General features: G+C 42.2%; 2 protein-coding genes across 3 annotated transcripts; one reads left to right on the forward strand and one right to left on the reverse strand.

The window, feature by feature from the left end:
* Positions 1-939: 939 nt before the first annotated feature.
* Positions 940-13,497, forward strand: DIPK1A (divergent protein kinase domain 1A). Its single transcript, XM_082287109.1, has 5 exons — positions 940-1,183; positions 7,515-7,649; positions 7,922-8,029; positions 8,743-8,919; positions 9,879-13,497. Exons 1-5 carry the CDS (start codon positions 1,130-1,132, stop codon positions 10,689-10,691), a joined length of 1,287 nt encoding a protein of 428 aa, XP_082143235.1. The 5' UTR covers positions 940-1,129; the 3' UTR covers positions 10,692-13,497.
* A 126-nt stretch (positions 13,498-13,623) lies between these two features.
* RPL5 (ribosomal protein L5) lies at positions 13,624-20,087 on the reverse strand. Of its 2 annotated transcripts, XM_082287111.1 has the most exons (8): positions 19,978-20,087; positions 19,199-19,268; positions 18,983-19,098; positions 17,381-17,515; positions 16,604-16,806; positions 15,600-15,777; positions 14,415-14,503; positions 13,624-13,787 (listed from the first exon to the last, which is right to left on the reverse strand). In XM_082287111.1, exons 1-8 carry the CDS (start codon positions 19,978-19,980, stop codon positions 13,688-13,690), a joined length of 894 nt encoding a protein of 297 aa, XP_082143237.1. In that variant the 5' UTR covers positions 19,981-20,087; the 3' UTR covers positions 13,624-13,687. The 2 variants fall into 2 exon arrangements, with proteins under 2 accessions (XP_082143237.1, XP_082143236.1); XM_082287110.1 differs by lacking the exon at positions 19,978-20,087 and having other exon boundaries at positions 19,199-19,319.
* Between the last annotated feature and the right edge of the window lie 213 nt (positions 20,088-20,300).

The following is a 20,300-nucleotide window of genomic DNA, read 5'->3' on the forward strand; positions in this document are numbered from 1 at the left end:
CATGCTATGTTCATCTCGTTTTTATCCCAACACCGTGGCATAATCTTTGTGCCTAAAGTTTCATAGTCAAAAAGCATCAGGACTGGAGGGTCCCAGCTTCTGGCTTTGACTCTGCTAACACACTGCATTAAAAGAAGTCACAATCAAGTCATAAACACAAGAAGGCTGGACAAAAATCAAAATTTGCATAAGAAAGGGTGATTTTACTTGAACTGAACAGTGTTCTCACAAATTGCAGTTGGACTGAGGCTTCCCACAGCACATGAAGGGCTGAGAGATCCTCTGGTGAAGAAGAAATTGGTAACTTTCCCCCATTTATGGCATTAATGTGGAATCATAGAATGGCTAGGGTTAGAGGGGGCCTTAAAGATCATCTTGTTCCAACCCTCTTGCCACGGGTAGGGACAACTCCCACTAGACCAGGTTGCTCAAAGCCTTGTCCAACCTGGCCTTGAACTAGAGCATCCACAGCTTCTCTGGACAACCTGTTCAGGTTGTTCTCGCCAACCTCACAGTAAAGAATTTGCTCATGTGTTCATACGGGTCCAGGCAAATGCTTCTTCCTTATTTTGGAGGAACTACTCATTTTTGGGGTCTTGTGGGGGGGGTTTCGGTTGTTGGGGTTTTTTTTAAGACTGCAATGAGCCTGCAGCTGTTTTTAATACCCTAGCCGGTAAATGACAGGAGCCTGTTCGCAATCAACGACACGCGTTATTTATTAACTTACTTCTCCATAATCGTCCCCAGACAGCGCCCCGAGCACTTTCTGGCAGACACGAGGGGAACTCGGGGGTGGCTGTCGGTTCCACGGGCTCCGCGCGGGCCTGGAGCGGGAAAAGGGACTGGGACAGCCCCAGAGGCTCGTGGCGGGCGGGGCTCGCCTCGCCCCCTCAGCCCCGCCTCGCTCCCTCACAGCCGCTGCGTTCGCCCCTTCGAGCAGCGGCGTGAGTGGTGGCTGAGGCGGCAGCCGCCCGCCCTTCCCGCTGACAGCCGCCGTCTCTCGGTGCCCGAGGCAGCTCTTCCCCGCCGAGCCGAGCGGAGCCGGCGGCGCGGCTGCAGCGGCAGGCGGGGGAGCGCTCCTCACCGCTCCGCCTCCGACCGCCGCCCGCTGCGGGGATGTGTGATTGCCATGGCGAAGCGGCTCTTCCCGGGGGCCTGGCTGAGGAAGCCCCACTCCGCGCAGGTAGGCCGGCGAAGGGCCGGTGCCGGCGCCCGTCCCTCCCCGCAAAGTTCCCTCCGGAGCGGGCGCCCCCCGCAGGGCTCTCGCCGCTTCCCCCGGCCCGGCGCGGCCGCCGTTCCCCTCCCGCCTGCGCCTGGCGGCGGCCGGGGCTCGGCTGCGCCGCGGTGCCGCTCGGCCGGCGGGAGGCGGCGGCGCCGGGCACGGCTGGTGGGTGTCGGGGCACGGAGCAGGTGTCGGCGGCCTCGGGGCCGCGGTGCCTCTCGCCGCCCGCCGCCGGTCGGATCGGGCCTCTCCCGCCGCCTCGGGCGCAGCGCGCTCCGCGGAGCGCCCGCCCCGAGCGGCCGGCGCAGGACCTGTTACGCGGCAGGCGGCCCGCGGCTCCCCGGGCTCACGGCGCTGCCAGCGGGGCACTGCCGCGGCCCGGGAACCCCCCAGGTGTGCCCCACGTCCCTCCTTTACACCTACTGCTGGTGCTGCAGCCATCCATCCTGTCAGCGCGCGGACCACAGCTTGGATGAGCAGTTCATATTCCTTTTTCGTGTCTTCTAAAAAAAATTAATGTCGGGCACTTTTCTTCTGCTGCTCCATGCATTGCCTTGTATGTTCGTAGACACACTGTTGTATTTCTATATGCAGGTACATGTTTGCATTACTTCAGTTAGCAGAGTAAGGCTGTTTTGGTTGGAAGTGCTGTGGCTATTGTGTAGTAGGAAGTTCTGCTGTGAAATGTCAGTTAGTTACGACGTTGTGGTAGCTTAATGGTTTATCCACGGGATTTCCTTTTTATCAGTTGGATTGTATTTTAACTAGATTTTAAATAAGGTGAGCATCTGTTGTGTTGGAAGATATAAATAATGTTTACTTTTCTTATATATGCTGCTTATGTGTTTGTCATCTGTTGCTATGCTTAGTGATCATTTGATTAAAAATTTTAAACCTCATATTGGTGCATTTTAAAATCCTGAATGTTTGAATTTCCCCTCATCTGGAACTTTTCCAAATGAGAAGAAATTTTGTTCTTTTTTCAGAAGTACCTAGAGTGGGATGTAATGTTTAGTGAGAAGCATACAGATATAATTTTACCCTCTTTAGTATTTGTTTCATGGTATGTACCTGCAAATCTGGGTCAGTATCACTTGGGTTTTAAACCAAAGAAGAGTACTCTAGATCTATTTACCGAAGTAGACAATTGTATAATATTTGGATTCCTATGGGATAAAGCCTTCAGTACAAATAGAAATGAATTCATAATCTATACGCTACCTTTCAAATTAGAAGTCTCCAAATTGTTTGCCTCCTTTGCCTTGGTAGTCTCTTATCATTATATGGTGATATCTGATAACATTCTTCTCTGCTCTTCTTCTCAAAATTTAATTTAAGGCCTTCCAAGCAAAATGTTATTTTAAAATCTGCTAAGAAACAGGAAGACTGCAAAATTATTTATTAGAAAAGCCAAAGAAATTAAATGTTTGTTTCTATTGCAGATTAAAAAAAAAAATTCTGTGTGTGCTTTCTTATACTGAGAGCCGATTTTGCATATTCTGCGGACTTGTTTTAGGAGATTTAATAGTGGCTTTGTAAACATAAACATGTTTTTCTCTGTCAGTGAATGTATGTTAATATCTGATGCATCCATAGAATGGCAGCAACTATCAATATATTGGCGTTTCTTGTCACTGCATGTTACTGTTGGTACATGACAAATGTAGTCATGATTTAACTACACTAATTGCTGAGTGCTTTATTGAGATTTGTCTCCAAAGAAGCCAATGGTCTCTAAGTAAATGGTAGACTTAACTCACTGAGGACTATGAGCAAGGTGGAAAGACTTGTGTAGTGTTTCTATGCAGCATTTCAAGTAGCACACCAGGGAAGATGTTTGTACAGTGGAAGGTTGTCACGGAGTGAATTCCAGCTTTTGCTGGCATTCCAGACTTCTTGAAAACTATGCTGTGAAATGAATCACCAGAACATCAGGTTCTGTGAGACAAAACTTAACACCTGTTCTAGCTTTTCTGCCCCAATAGGAGCAGGATGTTATGAGCTGGGTTGCAACAGATATTCTATGGCAAATGTTCTCTTGATTTACACACGCTTTAGCTTTTGTGCAGAATGCAAGATCCATAGGTAAACAGTTGATTTTTGAGCCTAAAAAAGACGTTCTTCCATGTGTCAGCTCATGTAAAAGGAGCAGGGCACACTCTTAGATATCTTAGCTCAGCCCAAAACTTAGTGTTAGGGACTCTCTGAGTCAATGTTAAAGTTCTGTCACTCTGTAGAATAGTAACTCTGAAGTACAAAACTTTGCCGTTGCTTAGACTGCAGATCATTTAATAATAGTAAACAAAACAACAAAAATACCCTAAAACCTGACAAACTTTTAAACACCACAAAATAATTTAATTGTATTTATAGGATTTTGCAGTTGGGTGATTAACACTGGGATTTTGTTTTACAAGGAGAGGTTAGTGTCCCAAATTTAAGAGACATGGTCCTGAAGTTCTTTCTGATAGCTGTAGTTAGCAATTGCATTGTGAGGCTGAGGACTAACCAGCAGGATTGCTTGTGACAACAGTCATGTAAAGAGCACTTGCACGTGTGGAAGTTTGGCCTTTATAGATCCTGGACCAAGTTTACAGACTCTTTAGAGGTGCCTCATGGACTGCAGTAATGTACGAGAGACTGTCTTCGATGGGCCAAAGAATAAGCAAGTCTAAAGCCCCACACAGCAGAAATTTCCTGTACAATCTCTTTGCTCTAAGATTTTAATCCCTTCTGTTTTGCTTAACGTTTTAAGGAGAGATGTCCCATTTTCCATCTTGGTCATTATTTTATTTCAAAAGATACCTCAGCTCTGTTTACTCAGTTTGGTTATTCAGGATGCAAAATAATTCAAGACACTGGCATAATCATAAGCATGCACTGTCTGCTCTTAGAGATATGAATGTCTCCTGTTCCTGGCATCCAAAACAGTGTGGGCTAATGCTCTTAGACATCATGTCAGCCTACCTGAAGTGCATCCTGTGATAGACAAATCAACCTGAACAGAGAACAAAACAGAATTTCTAGCATGATTGGCCTACTTTTTTTTGTCTGTCCTTTTCTATTGTGAGCATGTAAGATGAGTGGAGAGAGCAACTCTGATTTGGAGAAGGTTACTACGCTATGGTTATGTGGAATACTTTCCAGAATTAAGCTATCTCTACTATTAAACAAAGAAACACTTTAATACTCTTTAACCATAAAAGTGTTTTAAATAAAAAGTAGACTCACCAAAAATCTGTCAAGTTATGTTGCATGTTGATTCACTACTCTCCATATGCTTTGGAGTGCATCCAGGCTTGAGTTTTGCAAGAAGAGGTTTTCCAGTTCTATTTCAGGGGATGAATGTCTGATTATTATTCAGTGCACATGACTTAGCAGAATATACGAGTGATGGAAGAAGCTGAATCTGTAATATCAAGCATTACAAGTGCTTTCCTTCATTCTTGCATCCCCTGGCTCACATTTAAGTCTTGATGGAAGGGTAGAGATGAAAAAAGAAACTGTTTCCTTGTTTTGAATACTTTCTTTCTTTTTTGGATAATTTTGGAACTCTCAGTCATTCTGTTGCCCTAAAAATGTTCTTATTACAAGTTTCCTGGCAGTTTGTCACAGTTTCAAATGGAGCCCATCTATATGTGTTGCTCCCTAAGCACTGTCTGGGACGTCTTGCTCAGAAATGTGTTCCAGTGATCTGCATGGTAGGTGTAAGTCCTCTGTGTTGTGGGTGCATCAGCACTCGTGTGACCAAATCAGGCTCAGTAAATCCATGTTCCTGCATTAGGACAGTGTGTGCACGTGCCAGATGAAGTAAACTAAGTGTGTCTACACTCACAGACCAATTCTGGGGAGAAAATGAAAATTTGGTAGGGGAATGTATGGGAAGAAATCAAATAATGATCAGGCGTTTTCCTGAGCATGATGAGGAAGTCCTTACTAGAAAAGTAATTCCCTTTGAACCAGAGAGTGGAACCTTGGTTGTCTGTAAGCAGAGGGATGCTGTTTGTCCATGCTCTGAACTGGCAGAGTGGCTTTTGCAAGTCAAAAGCTGCATGACTCCATTGGCACAGTGCTGAGCTCAAAATAAATCTAGCTTCTCTGGAACTTCCTGCCAAATACATGATGTAGTCAGATGGCATTTGGGGAGGATTTTCGGTCTCAAGTACATTCTCTTTCTTCCTAAGGAGGAGGACAATATATACAGTATCTGTACTGTGAGTATGGTCAATATTCTGCAGTGGTCCTGAGGCCTGCAGGCCACTGCTGGTCTCTGAAGTTGTACTAAATGCATACAATAATACAAAATTTCATGAAGTAGCACTTTGGTTTAAAGTGTATTATAAAGGTTCATGGAAGGATTCAGCAAGAAACACTGAGGAATGAGGAGGATTTGTTGTCCCAGAAGCTTTGGTTCCCAAGCAGTTTTTACACAAGAAACAGCTTTCCCTAAAATTGTCAGTTTCATTTCTGTTGATCTTCCCCAGATTTTACTAGTAGTTTCCTGTGCTTCATGTTCTGCTACATAACAGGGTTATTAGAAACAGCTTTAAAACCCCCCAAATTATAAAACCTGTCTCTAAAAGAAATCACTGGAATAAAAAGTTAATTGTAACTCTCTCTTTTTTTAACCGGGTAGTTTTAAGATTGTCAAGTGAGTGTCTGTGAAGGTGTGAAGGAATAGGGATGCACAGCTGAGGCATGTGGCAGGACCACAGCTCTATGGATTGAAATCATCTTTGGGTCTTTTGAAACTGACTTTTTCTGGATTTTTTGTTTCCAATAGAAAGGGTGTAATGCATGCTGGCTGTTTGTCATATTTTAATAAATTCTAATAAGTTATTGCAGTCTTTCTAATTAAAAAAATTGCTTATTTACATTGCTACAGTTCTGTGTATATGTGTGATGGCAAAATTGCTCATCATTACTACTTTTCTTGGAACCTTTTCCAAACATATGGGATAATTTCTCTATGATGAACAGTCAAGTTAGGACCTGTCAGTCTGGAAAAGAGATGACATCACAGGGAGGTGTGTTATGGAGGCCTACAAAATCATGTCAGACGGGGACAGAGTGGACAGAAATTGTTCACTCTTCCAATACATGAACTAGGGGGTATCAAACAACGTTAATATGAATCAGACTTCAGTAAAATAAAGTCCAGTGCCTGATCTTGGTAGTGGATAGTAGACCTGTAAATTAATTGCTAAAGTTTGTTGTAGATGCTAAAAGCTTATGTAGATTTTTAAGGGAGTCTGGGTAAATTGAAATATTTTAAATGAAAGATAAATTATTTGAGATTTACTAAATGCAGGATATCATAGCTGGCTTAGCAAGTTCTTCTAGAGGAAACTGGGAGCACATTTGGTATATATTATATATGATCTCAATCTTCAAGAGTATCTTTTTATAGGTATTGCTGAAGATTAGGATACTGATAGAAATGACCAAATGCTGACCAAATATAGCTGCTGTCATGCACTTTCCTTACATCCTGCTGCTAAAGCTGATCCTGACCTTCTAATTAGTTTCTAATCCTGATGTGAGTATGAAAATCAACCTGTTAGCACACCAGACTCTCTGAGGAGGAGGAAAAAAGAAGGAAAGGATCAAAACATCCCTCCTACTTTGCAAGACACTTAGCTCTCCCTCAGTTCTTAATTTATAAATAGATTTTCCTTCTGCCCCTGTGAAAACTGTCTATGTGAGGCCACAGAAACAACAGAGAAGTCATGCACACTGTTGTGGGAAAGACCACTGAAGGTGAGGCTAGTACAGAAGAATTTTATTTGCATAATTAAATGGTGTCATTTCAAGGAAGGAGAGAGACTTCAGCACATGAAGCCTGACCCTGAAATCCACCCTGCTAATTGTATATCTATCTTGTGTGTTTACACATTAACACAGATTATTTTTTAACCAAATTCCTGGTCCGTTGGATTTGATTTACCATGAGTGGGACATAGGTAACTAGTCTTAGAGAAAAATGCACTTAATTGAGCTCTGGCAGTTTATGATTTTTGATCAAATTGGTTCCTGCAGTCTGGCTTGCCCTGTGAGGGTCTGACACCTTTTGTTCTATTATTTATATCTCTTATTTAATTTTCCTTCCACTTACATAAGTCAAACTGACCTCCCCTATCAGTTTTGCTCACTGAAGGAAGCAAATGTTCCATATAATGCAGTCTGCTTATTTTATCACTGTGGAAGTCAAGTTCCTTAAAGATGAAATGGTAAATCATGTTTACTGCTGCCCAGTGAATTACAAACAGTATTTTCTCTTTGTGTGCTCTAGGTACGTCTGTCCTATGTGCGGATAAAGTATCTCTTCATCTCTTGGTTAGTAGTGTTTATTGGCAGCTGGATTATGTATGTTCAGTACTCCACCTACACAGAACTGTGCAGAGGACATGACTGTAGGAAAATTATAGTAAGTATATTTAGCATAGCTTTTTGAAGTTTGACTAATTCAGTCAGTGCCACATGTAATTTAATCAAATTCTCATATTCCATCATGATGAAGTAAGATTATAATTTCAGTTACAGATAAAACCAGTTGTGTCTCTTAACATTATTTTGACATAGGGTAATTTACATTTTTTTCTTAGATTTTTCTTTCAAAACTTGGGTGTTGAAAGAGATACAGTTTTTGCCTCCTTTCTTAGGCAATTCATTAAATATTTTTCTCCCTGTTTGTTTCAGTGTGATAAATACAAGACAGGTGTTATTGACGGGTCAGCGTGTAGTAGCCTTTGTGCTAAAGAAACACTGTATTTTGGAAAATGTTTGTCAACAAAGCCCAACAACCAGGTAAGGGTTTACTCATCCAACCTAGTTTTATTATTTCCCACTGAAATGTCATTGTCTGGAACGCCAGGTAGACTTTACTGTCAGCAAGTTGAATCTGTTTAATACTGATTATTTCAAACTTCACTTGCTGTGACATGCAGAGCATGTGTGTATATATATACACACCCATATATATATATATATACACACACCTATACAGAGAAGATACAGTATAATACAAATTAATACATATAATATGCACCTATATACAATAATATACATTATTCCTATATGTAGAGGGGTATCTCTTTATTTTATAATATATGTATTTTGGAAACATATATAATATATATTGAATCCTTCCACAGTTTGATAGAATGTGCATACTTGTACAAAGCATACTGCTTCTCTGCTATCCTGCATCACAGATAGAAGCAGCAGCCTTGTAACGAGCTATGCAAAGGTGGCAGTAATGCCAATCTGTTGTTTGGGAAGCATTTTGTATTTTGGGAAGTTTGTATTTTGACAGTGTAGTGTCTCCAAAGTACCTGCAGCAGTGGGTTGTATTTGAAGTTGCCATTGTTCAAATTGCCTTATTCATCGTTTGCACACAAGATTCAGTTTCTGATCAGTGTCACTGTTTGACTCTTGAAGCAGTGGTTGGAGGACAGGTGGTCTTCAGATGGACTACATTCTACAGTGTTTTATACCTTTTCCCCTCTTTTTCTGCATAGATGTATTTAGGAATCTGGGGAAATCTGCAAAGTGTTATAAAATGCCAGATGGAAGAAGCTGCTCAACTTGATTTTGGTACTGACCCAGAACCAAGGAAGGAAATAGTCCTATTTGATAAACCAACAAGAGGAACTACTGTTGAGAAATTCAAAGAAATGGTATATGGTCTTTTTAAAGTAAGTATATTCTTATTTATTCTATTTTGACAGAAAGGCTTGTTTTCTTGAAGCTGGAGAGAATACCCTATTGTATGAGCCTTGTTCAAGAGTATGTTAGAAAAATAATCAGCACAGAAATAGTTTTTCCCAGAGGTGCTTATCTTGAAATTTGAAGTAACTAATTATCAGGGTTTTTTCCTTACTCTTTAAATGATGGAGGCTGGCATTCATCTGGTCTATAGATTTTGCTAGTATTTGTATAGAAAATATGATGTAAGGCTGATGTCAGTAGTGATGCATTACAGCAGCGTTGTCTCTAACAGTGGTGAGCAGCAGGTGTATTAGGGTAGTTTTTAGGAAAATTTGGAAAAAGTTGATCTGCCTTTGTGTGAGCATTCAGCTAAAAATGGAACAGTTCTGATTCCAGCAATGACTTCTTTCTCTGTAGTCCTACAATGGATGTGGTTACTTCAAATAACAAAATTAAGCATTTCAGTATAGTTATGGGATTTGGACCCAGTTTTGTCTTGGTACCTTTAATAATTGGCCAAAACGTAGTTGATAACATGATTTCACTACATTTGTAAGGTCTGATCAACTGAAAACTAAACCTGATCTAAACATTTGAATTCTGCACACTTTTTTGTAGAGAACATTGAATAAGCTACTTGATAAAATTTTTCTAAGGACTGATCTGATCAAGAACAATGTTTGAATTTTAATGTTTGCATTTTGAAGTGCAAAGAAAGGTAGTACTTCCAGAGGATTACAATGCTCAGTGCCTGTGAGAACAGAACAAAAAGGAAGCTCTGCACGCACCTGATGGCAGGTCCTGTTACATCAATAACCAATGAAAACTAGAACATACCCTGTTACTCCCATTGTTCATAGAAGGAGAGTAACAGGAGGCAGAATGACAGATGGATTGCGGGCAGTTAATGAAATCATACTTCATCTTTTTCGTTTGTTGCTTTTAGGCAAAATTGGGTGAACAAGGAAATCTTTCAGAACTGGTTAATCTCATCCTGTCTTTCGCCGATGGAAACAAAGATGGGAGAGTCTCTTTGCCAGAGGCAAAATCTGCATGGGCACTCCTGCAGCTAGAAGAGTTTCTATTAATGGTGATCTTGCAGGATAAAGAACATACTCCCAAGCTGATGGGTTTTTGTGGGGATCTCTATGTGACCGAAAGAGTTGAATATACCTCTCTCTATGGAATCAGCCTTCCATGGATTATAGAACTTCTCATTCCCTCTGGCTTCAGAAGAAGCATGGACCAGTGGTTCACTCCATCATGGCCAAGAAAGGCAAAAATAGCTATAGGGCTTTTAGAATTTGTGGAAGATATTTTCCATGGACCTTATGGAAACTTTCTGATGTGTGATACAAGTGCCAAAAACTTGGGATATAATGATAAATACGATTTGAAAATGATGGACATGAGAAAAATTGTGCCAGAAATTAATTTGAAGGAAATAATTAAAGATCGTCAGTGTGACTCAGATTTGGACTGCATTTATGGTACAGACTGTAGAACACTATGTGACCAAAGTAAAATGAGATGTACCACTGAAGTAATTCAGCCAAACTTGGCAAAAGCTTGTCAGCTCCTTAAAGACTATCTGCTTCGTGGTGCTCCTTCTGATATCCATGAAGAACTAGAGAAACAACTGTACTTGTGCATTGCCCTGAAAGTCACAGCAAATCAGATGGAAATGGAGCATTCTTTAATACTCAATAACTTAAAAACTTTACTGTGGAAGAAAATTTCTCATACAAATGATTCTTAGCTTCTCCAGCAGCAGAAGAGAATACTGATGCCTTGGGCCACTAGAGGTGGCCCAAGACATTTGATAAAAACAATCTGCACCTTTTTAAAAAGATATTTCTTTACTCAGATTTTATGAATGGTTCTTTCAGTCTTGCCCTTCAGTCAGTAACTTATGACAGGGCTTCTCGAAGAATGAACATGCCACTGAATGATCGAGCAGAGGCCAGAAGTACTTCTGGTGTTCAGTGCTGTTATGGAAACAACAACTCTGCATGCTTGACTGTTCTGTGCGCTTTGTCAGATCTTGAACAGGATGAAAGTATTCACTGTGCCACCACATCAGCTGAGGGAACATCTTCCATTTCTGTGAAAAACATTGCTCATTTGTGAAGTACCTGCAGAGGATTTTTCTCCTAAGTAGTTTTATGAAGAATTGCCACTACTGCAAATAATGTGTCCAAGTCCAAGCTGCTGTTATGAATAAACTGAACTGTGAGATTGAAGTTTACTAATACCTTGGCATGGCAGAATTTGCACATTAAAGAATTTTTTAACTGTGGAAAATTAAATTTTATTCTAGAATGTATAGGTTGTAATATGAGACAAATCAGATTCTGTTTACACATTGTTACCTCATGCTTACGTCTTGAATGTTTAAGTAGTTCAACATTTTTTAATTGTCATTGTATGGTGAGCCCTTTGGGAGCCAAGAATTCTAGAGAATTATTTCTTAAAGTCATCTATATGGTTTAGCAGCAATACCAGCATCCATTTCAAGAACTTCACTGGAAACCTTTAACCCAAATTTAGCTGTAGCAAATACTGAAAAGCAAGGAGTTTGTGGACTAAGCTATAGTATGAAAACTGAAGTTAATTTTTAAAAATACTGAATAGCAGAAGTGTCCTATCAGTTAAAAAGGGAAGTTTGCATAGTGTAGGAATCTGCTGTATGACATGAGAAAGAAGTTAATAGTTGTGGATAGTCTTGGCTCTTTACTGTCCCTCCACATTCAGCTGTACTTCAATGGTAACTACTGCAGGAAGTGTGTAAGCAAGCTAGACCTGAATTTTAAGACAGAAGCTGGATTGCTCAGGATTGTGCAATATTGCTCAAATGGGAGCCTATGAGGTATTTTCCAGCTCATTCCTAGCTGTTACTAAGTGAGTTGCAGTGTGTGTTCTTTTTTTCTAGTAGCATCTCTGAGTCATTGTTAAAACTCCAGCCATGAGTAAATAAACATAATCTGATCCTGGCACTCCACAAAGCATGACCACTCTGCTACCTTTAATCTCCACCCTATTCTTCAGATTTACATCTGTGTTCATAATTATGCAGAATTGGATGTCCATAAAACACCTTAATACATGCTCAGTACTTGCCTGTTGAATGTTTAATTTATAAATGCTTTAGGTACAAAGTTGTTCAATCTTCATGATTTTAATGGCAGTCATCTGTGTACTTCTGAATCCTGGCCCCTTAATTCATTTTCACCAGAGGTAAGAAGAACAAGCTTTATTTACGTATTTGAAAGGTTAATTGCTCTAGGTATCCTGTTTCAAATGCATTTCTAGAATGATGAAACTGAACTACAGGACCACAATAAAGTAGTTTCTCCATACCAGATGTAATAATATGCAGCTTGGGTTAACATTGTTTTGTGAACACCAGCCTTTAAGAAATACTATGCCCATGCTATTGTCTTGAACTTGCTAATGTGCTCCAGCTATGAACTAATAAGTATTTGTAACGAGCAATGCACTAAAAGTGTAAAATGGTCATGTTCTTGGTGAAAAAAGCTGACAGTGACTGCTATTTGGGCAGAGATTACTTAAAATACCCAACATCATTGGGTATTTTAACAACGGGAGAATATGTTTAATAGTGCAGTTTGTTGTACAGAATCTTCATTTTTATTACTGTTGCATCAAGTTGAAGCTTTCATTGGAAAAAAAATACACTTTTGTTTATAATAAATCACAGGCCTCTTTTCTTTTTTCAATAGCAGTATTTACACCAACTACCAGTATCTTACAGCAGAACATTCCTCCATGTACCCTCCTTGATTAATGTTTAAACTGTGCAAATGATTTCTCTAAGTCTAGTGGGAAACCTATTGGCACACAGAAACTGAGAGGTAGGAGGAGACAAAGGACCAGGGCAGGACAAGGCTGGTGAGAAATACTTCCAGGCAGCTCAGCCTGCAAGCTGCAGAAAGAAACACACATTGGGCTCTGGGTGGGGGCCACCCTTTAGGATAAGGAGATGAAAACTAGTGACTGGTGAGGTGGATGGACATGGAGAGGGGAGGCAGGAGGAAAAATGAAGTAGAGACTGGCATGGGGGATAGGGTGAGGAGTGTGAGGGTATAAAAGCCCAGGGGTGCTCCTCAGAGCGACTATTTAGAGTTGTTCCTGCACCAGGAATGAACTGCCTTGTGGAACGGGATGTCGTGGGCTCTGCTAAGGGAACCCTACAGGTGAAAGGGAAGGGAACATGGTCTGGCTGCATGTGAGTGTGTGGGGATTCAAGGAGGAAAGGCTCTGATGTGCAACTGCCAGGGAGTCTCACAAATGTTTCCTTGACAAGGCCTCCATACCTACTCCTGTACATGCAACTTAAAAGTGAATTCTCTGATCAACTAAATAATGTGAAGTATTCAGCTTAAGAATTTTAAATCCTTCTCTACTTAATAGCAGCAAGCTCTTATACTTAGTCCTTGATACTAGCTATACCAAAAATTAATCTAATTGATTTCCTTCCCCTTCTTACAGGAGTAATTCTGATGCAACAGCCTTCGTCTTTGAAGTCTGTCACCTCTCTTCTCTGTGAAAACTCAATTCACACAGTACTTAGAAAGAGGAGAAAAAAAACTTTTCAGGTACAGACTATCTAGATCATAAAATATATTCTCTGCTTTTATAAACTATACAAATAAGCTGGTCTTACACAGTTGCTTCCTCAATAAATTTATTGCCACTTTTTCCAAAGCTTCACAGAAAACTGTGGAAGTTGTCTTAACTCTCAGTTCTGCGCTCCTGGGCCCTGAGGAAGCTGGCTTTCTTCTGAGCAACACGGTCTTTCTTCTGGGCAAGGGACATCTTGGGACAGTTCCATCTGCAATGTAAGCACAGGGTACAGTAGATCCAAAGCAAAATGTAGTCAAGAAACATGCAGTGCATCACAACTGTGGTTAAGAGCGCAATGGAAGAATATATTCCCACTTCTGTAACATGCTTTATTTCCTCATAATGACTGAAGGCTGTACTTAGGGCACCACAAAAAGGCATGGTTAGACAGTTTTAATTTCTCAAGAGATAAACTCTGTACTCTCTTGAGACTGAAGTAAAGACATTAAGCCCAATGTGATAGCTGTTCCTTCTTTTCTCCCACACCCTTGAAAAATCAAAATAGTTTAGTACTGACAAAATAATCAATGAGCTCTCAGCTGAAGAGAAGCAGCTTTCCCACTGAAAACACTGAGACTTGAAGCTACACACTGTTCTAGCTATTCAAGCCACAAGGATTCTTCACTTTGTTTTTTTTATATACTTAAGAGCTCTTGAACTTCATTTTCCTACTGCTAAAGTTAACTCCTAAATTATAAAGAACTGCATGTATCTTAATCTGGTCTAGAACACATGACTATTGACACAACTGCAAAATTGCATTAGTTGTTTTACTGTAACTAAGATAGCTCCAACAGAGAAGTCACACAGATGTTAAAAAGAATGAGAATTTTACCTCTTTTTCTTGACTTCTCTCTTCGGTTTCTTTTCATGGACTGGATTATCCCGTATAGCAGCATGGGCTTTTTTGTACATTTCTTCCATCTTGGAAAAAAAAATTAAAATTTAAATTCACCATAGTTGTCCAGTTGTTAGGAGTATCAGAAATCCAAGATCCCTGCGCCTGCATTGTCCCCAGGCATGCAATAATGCTGCTCTGTCCCAAAGCCAACTCTGGCTCCATAATGGCACAAATTTGAAGAATACCTTTGCTGGTAGTTAATTAAGACCACTAGGTATCAGCTTTTTAGATGTACAAAGGACAAGTGGCTTCTAGTGACCTAAGTCCTAGACTCACTTCATTTGAATACAAGCTGTAACTGCTGTTTGCTTAGAAAGCAGATGGAGTCGGCCATTAACATTACCTTCTTTTTAGAATGTTAGAAAAAACTAGCAATTAGTTAAATTTACAAAAAAAACCCCAAAACCCCACTGAAATGAAGGGATAGAGAATCAAGTTTGCTGTAGCCTAAAAAGGGTTATGAGGGAGCTGTTTTTTAAAGCTCTAGGATGACTTATTAAGAGAACCAAGCAAGAATATTACAGGCCCCAGGACAAGCCATCTGGAAGGAGTTTAATACTTGGAAAAAATAGAAGAAGCACCTCTGTGTTCTTACCCATCTTCTAGTATTTTGTGTAACTCTAAAATGTGAAGCAGTACTAAAATAAAATGTATTACAGTCTATAGTTTCATGAAATGGTAGCTTGGGCTCTCTATTCACCTGGAACAGAGAACTCCCTCTAGGGTCACACAAACAGTAACAGATTTGACACACAACCGCATGCTTGCTCACAGTTACAACCACTACAGCTGCAGAAATTACAGGCTCTGGGGCAGGATAAGGAAGGAGTGGGGAGCCTGTATAGAAACTTCTAATTTAGTTTCGGGGGGGTGGGGGGGAAGTGGATTTATAGGCAGAATAGTAAGTTTCACAGTGGGGAAAAAGGGTCCTGCTTTCAGAAGTTCTACACTATATTATAGAGCCTTTAATGAAGGAAAAAGTATTTTCTTTGCATGGGTAACATACAATATGAGTCACATAATTTTACATATCAAACTTATTTCGTTATTACAGAAGTCCCCATGCAAGACTTATCAGCATCTCTGTTACTGCCCAAGCTCCAGCTGGATAAAGCTTACCCCGTCAGGTGTTACATTGTTCTTTATGTACTGGGAGAACTGTTTCTTGTAAGCATCTTCGTCCTCCTCCATGAGGTACCGCATATAATCAGCCACATTCTGGCCCATGATGTGCTTGCGGTGAACCTCCGCATTGAACTCCTTGCTTTCCGAGTCGTAGCCAGGGAAACGTTTGGTGCTGTCAAACAGCAGGTAGAGTCACATTAAGACTCTAATTCAAAGGCTAAAATGCACACTGAAATGACTGATACATCAGATTCTCCTACAGGTAACTGAGGGATAGGAGCCTCTAATAAAAAATAAAAGTTTTAAGTTCATCTCGGCTGCCATCAGTCCCGTCTTGAAACACTGCAGTACATCATGTACACACCATGGACCAACTACAGCGTGTTCAGTCACTGCAAGTATCATCATGTAGCAGCCGAGTCAAAAAACCTGGACAATTAGTCAAGAATAGGACACCATGGGATAGGGTAGGAGAACACACAAAAGATCTCAAGATTTTTTTTCCTCTACTACTGCTAGCAGAAAGCAGCAGTTAGGTAACAGTCAAAATATCCATGTGGAAATCCTAAACGAAGGTGGACTGCTCAGAGTTACTGCTGTACTGACAAATGCAGCAAGCATCAGTTGGGTTTGTACCTGGTTCGTAGTTTTTTCACAGTGAAAATTAATACCTACACACAATTTGGTAATGATTTAAACCAAGCAAATATCCTTTGAAGATCTGTTAAGGGCATTCACTTGCTTTTTAGTGAAAGCAACAAGATAACTCTTTAGTTTCTACACCTTGACAGTTGAAAGATTCCTAGCAGCACTATCAGAATTGCATTTGTGGATTAAAAAACAACCAACAAAAAACCCCCTGACCAAGAACCTAATTACATAACCATTACCCTATCAGAACAAAATTATTTCAACATAAATTGATTCATATAAGTAGACTGTCACATACAGAAGCATCTCAGGTTAACCCTGAAGGAATTCTTTGTAACACATATTACCTATGAGGGATAGACAGCCCACCATCCACTGCACCCTTCAGAGCACCGAACACTTTGTTTCCAGTGGTAGTTCTGGCAAGACCTGCATCCAGGTAGCATGTAAAAGCACCAGGCTTGCCATCCACGCTTTCCACATTGTATTCATCACCAGTGACTTCAACTTGGCCTTCATAGATCTTATCAAGGCCAAATTTATTCAGAAGCTGTGGGAAAAGAAAAAGTACTGCTGAGATTCTTTCCATTTATTGACAAAAATGTAGAATCACCACTACTTCGTGAATTTGCAGTAGAATCATATTTTTAACTAACTTCTTTACAAAAATGATGCACCCTGTACTAGTAACAAAGCTTTATAACAACCACCACTGTAAGTGTGTCTGTTAAGTTCCAACCTTCTGTTCCAACAGGTACACCACTGAACTTAAGGCTTACTAATGAACCCCTGTGGAAAATGGATGGCTGCTGTTTACATGTTTTTGAACTCTAAAAGGTACATTTCTTACATTTTTATCCTGACTCCCTCCCTCCCACCGCCAAACTTAAGGGCTGAGACATTAAAGTGTGCTGCTGGAGCTGCAACTGCGTGCTGTCATACTTTTCACTGTGATTTGACAGTCACAAGATGCATCACATCTATTATGGTGAAGAGCAAAAGTTATGATGCTGAGAACCCCAAAGACCAGGTGGGCTGACACACCACTGGAGGAAGGGAGCTTTCCCTTCCATGAGGGAGCCAGGAAAGCAGAGCAGCAGCCCCCAGTGCCTGCCTGTACGTACCCTGCGCGCCAGGAGCAGGCCGGTGCAGTAGGCAGCGGCGTAGTTGGTCAGGCCGACCTTCACGCCGTACTTGGGCAGCTCGTGGGCATAGGCAGCACAGACAATCATGTCCCCCTCGATTCTGGCATAGGCAATCTGGCAACAAAACAAATGTTAGCTTAGTGCTCCCACCACTGGGGCTCCATGCACTGTCTCTCTGACACCTGCTCAAGCCGACAGGAATACTGGATCCAGGTGTGCAAAAAACTGCCAACCTCTGCATGCAAGCTCAAGGAGCGGTGCTGTTACCATTTGTTGGGCGGTTTTTGTTTGGTTTTTCCCTCCTCTTGTGGCTTTTTTGTTTGTTTCTGCAAAAGGAGTAATCAACTCCTCAAGTAAAGACACAAAGAATTCAAATCTGTATTAGGCCAGCTAAAATGTTTGTCAGCAACAACTAGTGATTACCTTCCCACATAGATCAAGAGACCAGAAACTGCCTCCAAAGGCAACCTTTCAAAGAATCATCATGGATGGGATGAATTTTGTCCCACTTTCTGATACACCTCAAAGAATGCAAGAAACGTGTGATAGTTTGTGGTAACATTGTTAGTAACCTTATGGAATGATTTTATTAATCATGGTCTGAGACCATCATCATCCCAGGGGTCTCCTGTGAGACAGCAGCACTATCAGATTTAGTTTCTGCTTTAGACTCTCACACCTCTTCTCTGCACCCAAAAGTTGTCCCATTTTTTCAGGATTCCTACATACTGGAAAGGCACTAACAGTCAGAGGTAAGCACCTGCCACCATCGATTTTTGTTCTGAGTTTCAAAGATAAAATAACCTTGTTAGTGACTGAACTGACTGTTCTCAACAGATAACTGCTCTATGAAAAAAGAAGTTAAACTTTTCTAGCTGCTTCTTTCTTGACCTTAACAACATATATTTATTATACAACAAACATTCCTAACTTTTTAACTTCAAAATTAGTCAAAGCATTCTAAAAGTGAAACAACTGAACCACAGTAAGGAACTGCATATGATGCTGCACACAACCACATACTTAATGACCATGAGAAAATGCCTACTGTTCTTATTTACCAGTTTCCCTTAATCTCACAGGACAGCCCTCATAAGGCCTCAGTGCTTCATATGAGCCACACAACATCATGGAAATAGAACTCTCAAAACAGAAGGCACCTTTACATACAGCACAAGTCAATGTGGGTTGACAGGTCACACTGTCAACTTGGTTGTCTTCAGCCAAGAAAAAAAGGCTTCTTTTTGAAGCCCTTTAAATATCGCAAAAAAACCCCAGAGACATCTTCCCTCTCCCAAAACTGTTCTACTTATCCCAGCATCATTAAAGCAGCACAATCTTACATTGCAAATGTGCACAGAAAAAGTGCTAACACTTGTAAAACTTCTTTCCTACAATGCAAATGGTTTTTTACTGAAGCTGTGGTAACACTTAAGACTGTACTCCTTTAAGGAGTTGTTTTACAATACAAAAACTGTGCAGATCCGCCCTAAGAAACCCCAGCTGCTCCAAGCCTCCCTCTCTGTGCTGACTTCACCCTGGCAAGGCTGGCAGGCCAGCAGGAAACACCGCAGGCCTTACCTGGCAGATGATGTCTCTGTTGGTAACGCGCACAATCATCCTGTATTTAGGAGTGTTGTACTTGTTTTTGTCTTGAATTACCAAACGTTTGCGAGCATAGTAATCAGTTTTTCCCTCTGAAAAACAACAGTTGAAGTGTGCAAAATGCATGAACAAAGTAGGAATGAATATTCACCAAGGACATTTAATTGTGCGTTACAGGGAATTTAGTAATACCTCTCCTTCTCCTGAATTTCACTTGGTATCTCTTGAAGTACGCCTTATTCTTGACAACTTTCACAAACCCCTTGGATAAGAAATATAAACTACATGTTATTAACATATAATCCTGTAAGCCAAGATCATTCTAACTAAATGCGCCATTAATAAAACCAGAGTGCAATCAGAAATTAAACAGATTTTCTTGTATGTTTAGATAAAAAGAGCGTTATAAAAATGAAATGGAAAAAAACCACCGGCACATCAAACCCTACAAATTCTATCCCTCCCACAGAAACTGATGTTTCAGGAGAAAACCGAAGTGTATCTGTTAACTGAAGGCCCGTCCGCACGGACCGGAGCAGTGACCGTACTCATTTCCTACCACTCCCGCACAGCCAGTGACTTCTCTAGCGCGTTGTGCCACGGAGCCGCTTCCCCTGCAGCCTCCCGCCCTCAGTCAGTCCAACACGCGCAACCCGGGGCCGGCGCGGCTGCTGCGGGGCACCGGGGGTTGTATCAGAACCGGCCCCGCGGCCCGGGCCCGACCCAGCCACCGCCGGCGGGCCCCGGCAGGACGCAGCGCATGGGGCCAGCGCAGCCGGTAACGGGGCCCTGCTGGAGCCCCTCGAGCCGCCCGCGGCGCAGCCCCGGCAGAATGGCAGCCATTGCCACGCCGGCGCCGGGCGGCCGCCCCGAGCCCGCGACAATCGGACTCCATCCGTGCGGGCAGCGCGGCACGGCGCGCGCGGGACGGCGGACGCGATGCCCCCGAGCCCCCCCGTGTCGGTACCGACCATCGTGCCAGGCACTGTCCGGTCCCTCAGGCCGGGGCCCGCTCCGCACAACGACTGCGCTCCGCAGCAAACGGGAAAAGGCCGCGCGGGCCGCGCAGCCGCAGCTCCTGCCCTGCCCGGCGGGGCGGGGCCGCGCGCGCGCCGTGCTGCCCCCTGCCGGCCCGGCGGACCGACGGCGCGCGGTCCGAGCAGCGCCACCGGGCACGGGCGGCTCCCGCCGGGAGCGCGCCCCGCTCTGCCCGCCGAGCGCGCGCCCTGAGCGCCGCGGGAGCCGCCGCTGCAGCGGAGACGCTGAGGCGCCGGAGCCGGTCCGGAGCGGGGCA

Source organism: Coloeus monedula, assembly GCF_965178545.1.
Source record: "Coloeus monedula genome assembly, chromosome: 9".
NCBI lineage: Eukaryota > Metazoa > Chordata > Aves > Passeriformes > Corvidae > Coloeus > Coloeus monedula.

Coding starts and splice junctions, on each gene's coding strand:
- DIPK1A (XM_082287109.1), top strand. CDS start 1,130: ATGGCGAAGCGGCTCTTCCCGGGGGCCTGGCTGAGGAAGCCCCACTCC. Junction 1,184..7,514: donor GGAAGCCCCACTCCGCGCAG/GTAGGCCGGCGA, acceptor TGTGTGCTCTAG/GTACGTCTGTCCTATGTGCG. Junction 7,650..7,921: donor ATGACTGTAGGAAAATTATA/GTAAGTATATTT, acceptor TGTTTGTTTCAG/TGTGATAAATACAAGACAGG.
- RPL5 (XM_082287110.1), bottom strand. CDS start 19,304: ATGTTAATAACATGTAGTTTATATTTCTTATCCAAGGGGTTTGTGAAA. Junction 19,099..19,198: donor GAAATTCAGGAGAAGGAGAG/GTATTACTAAAT, acceptor GTTGTTTTTCAG/AGGGAAAAACTGATTACTAT. Junction 15,778..16,603: donor GGGCTGTCTATCCCTCATAG/GTAATATGTGTT, acceptor GCTGTTTGACAG/CACCAAACGTTTCCCTGGCT.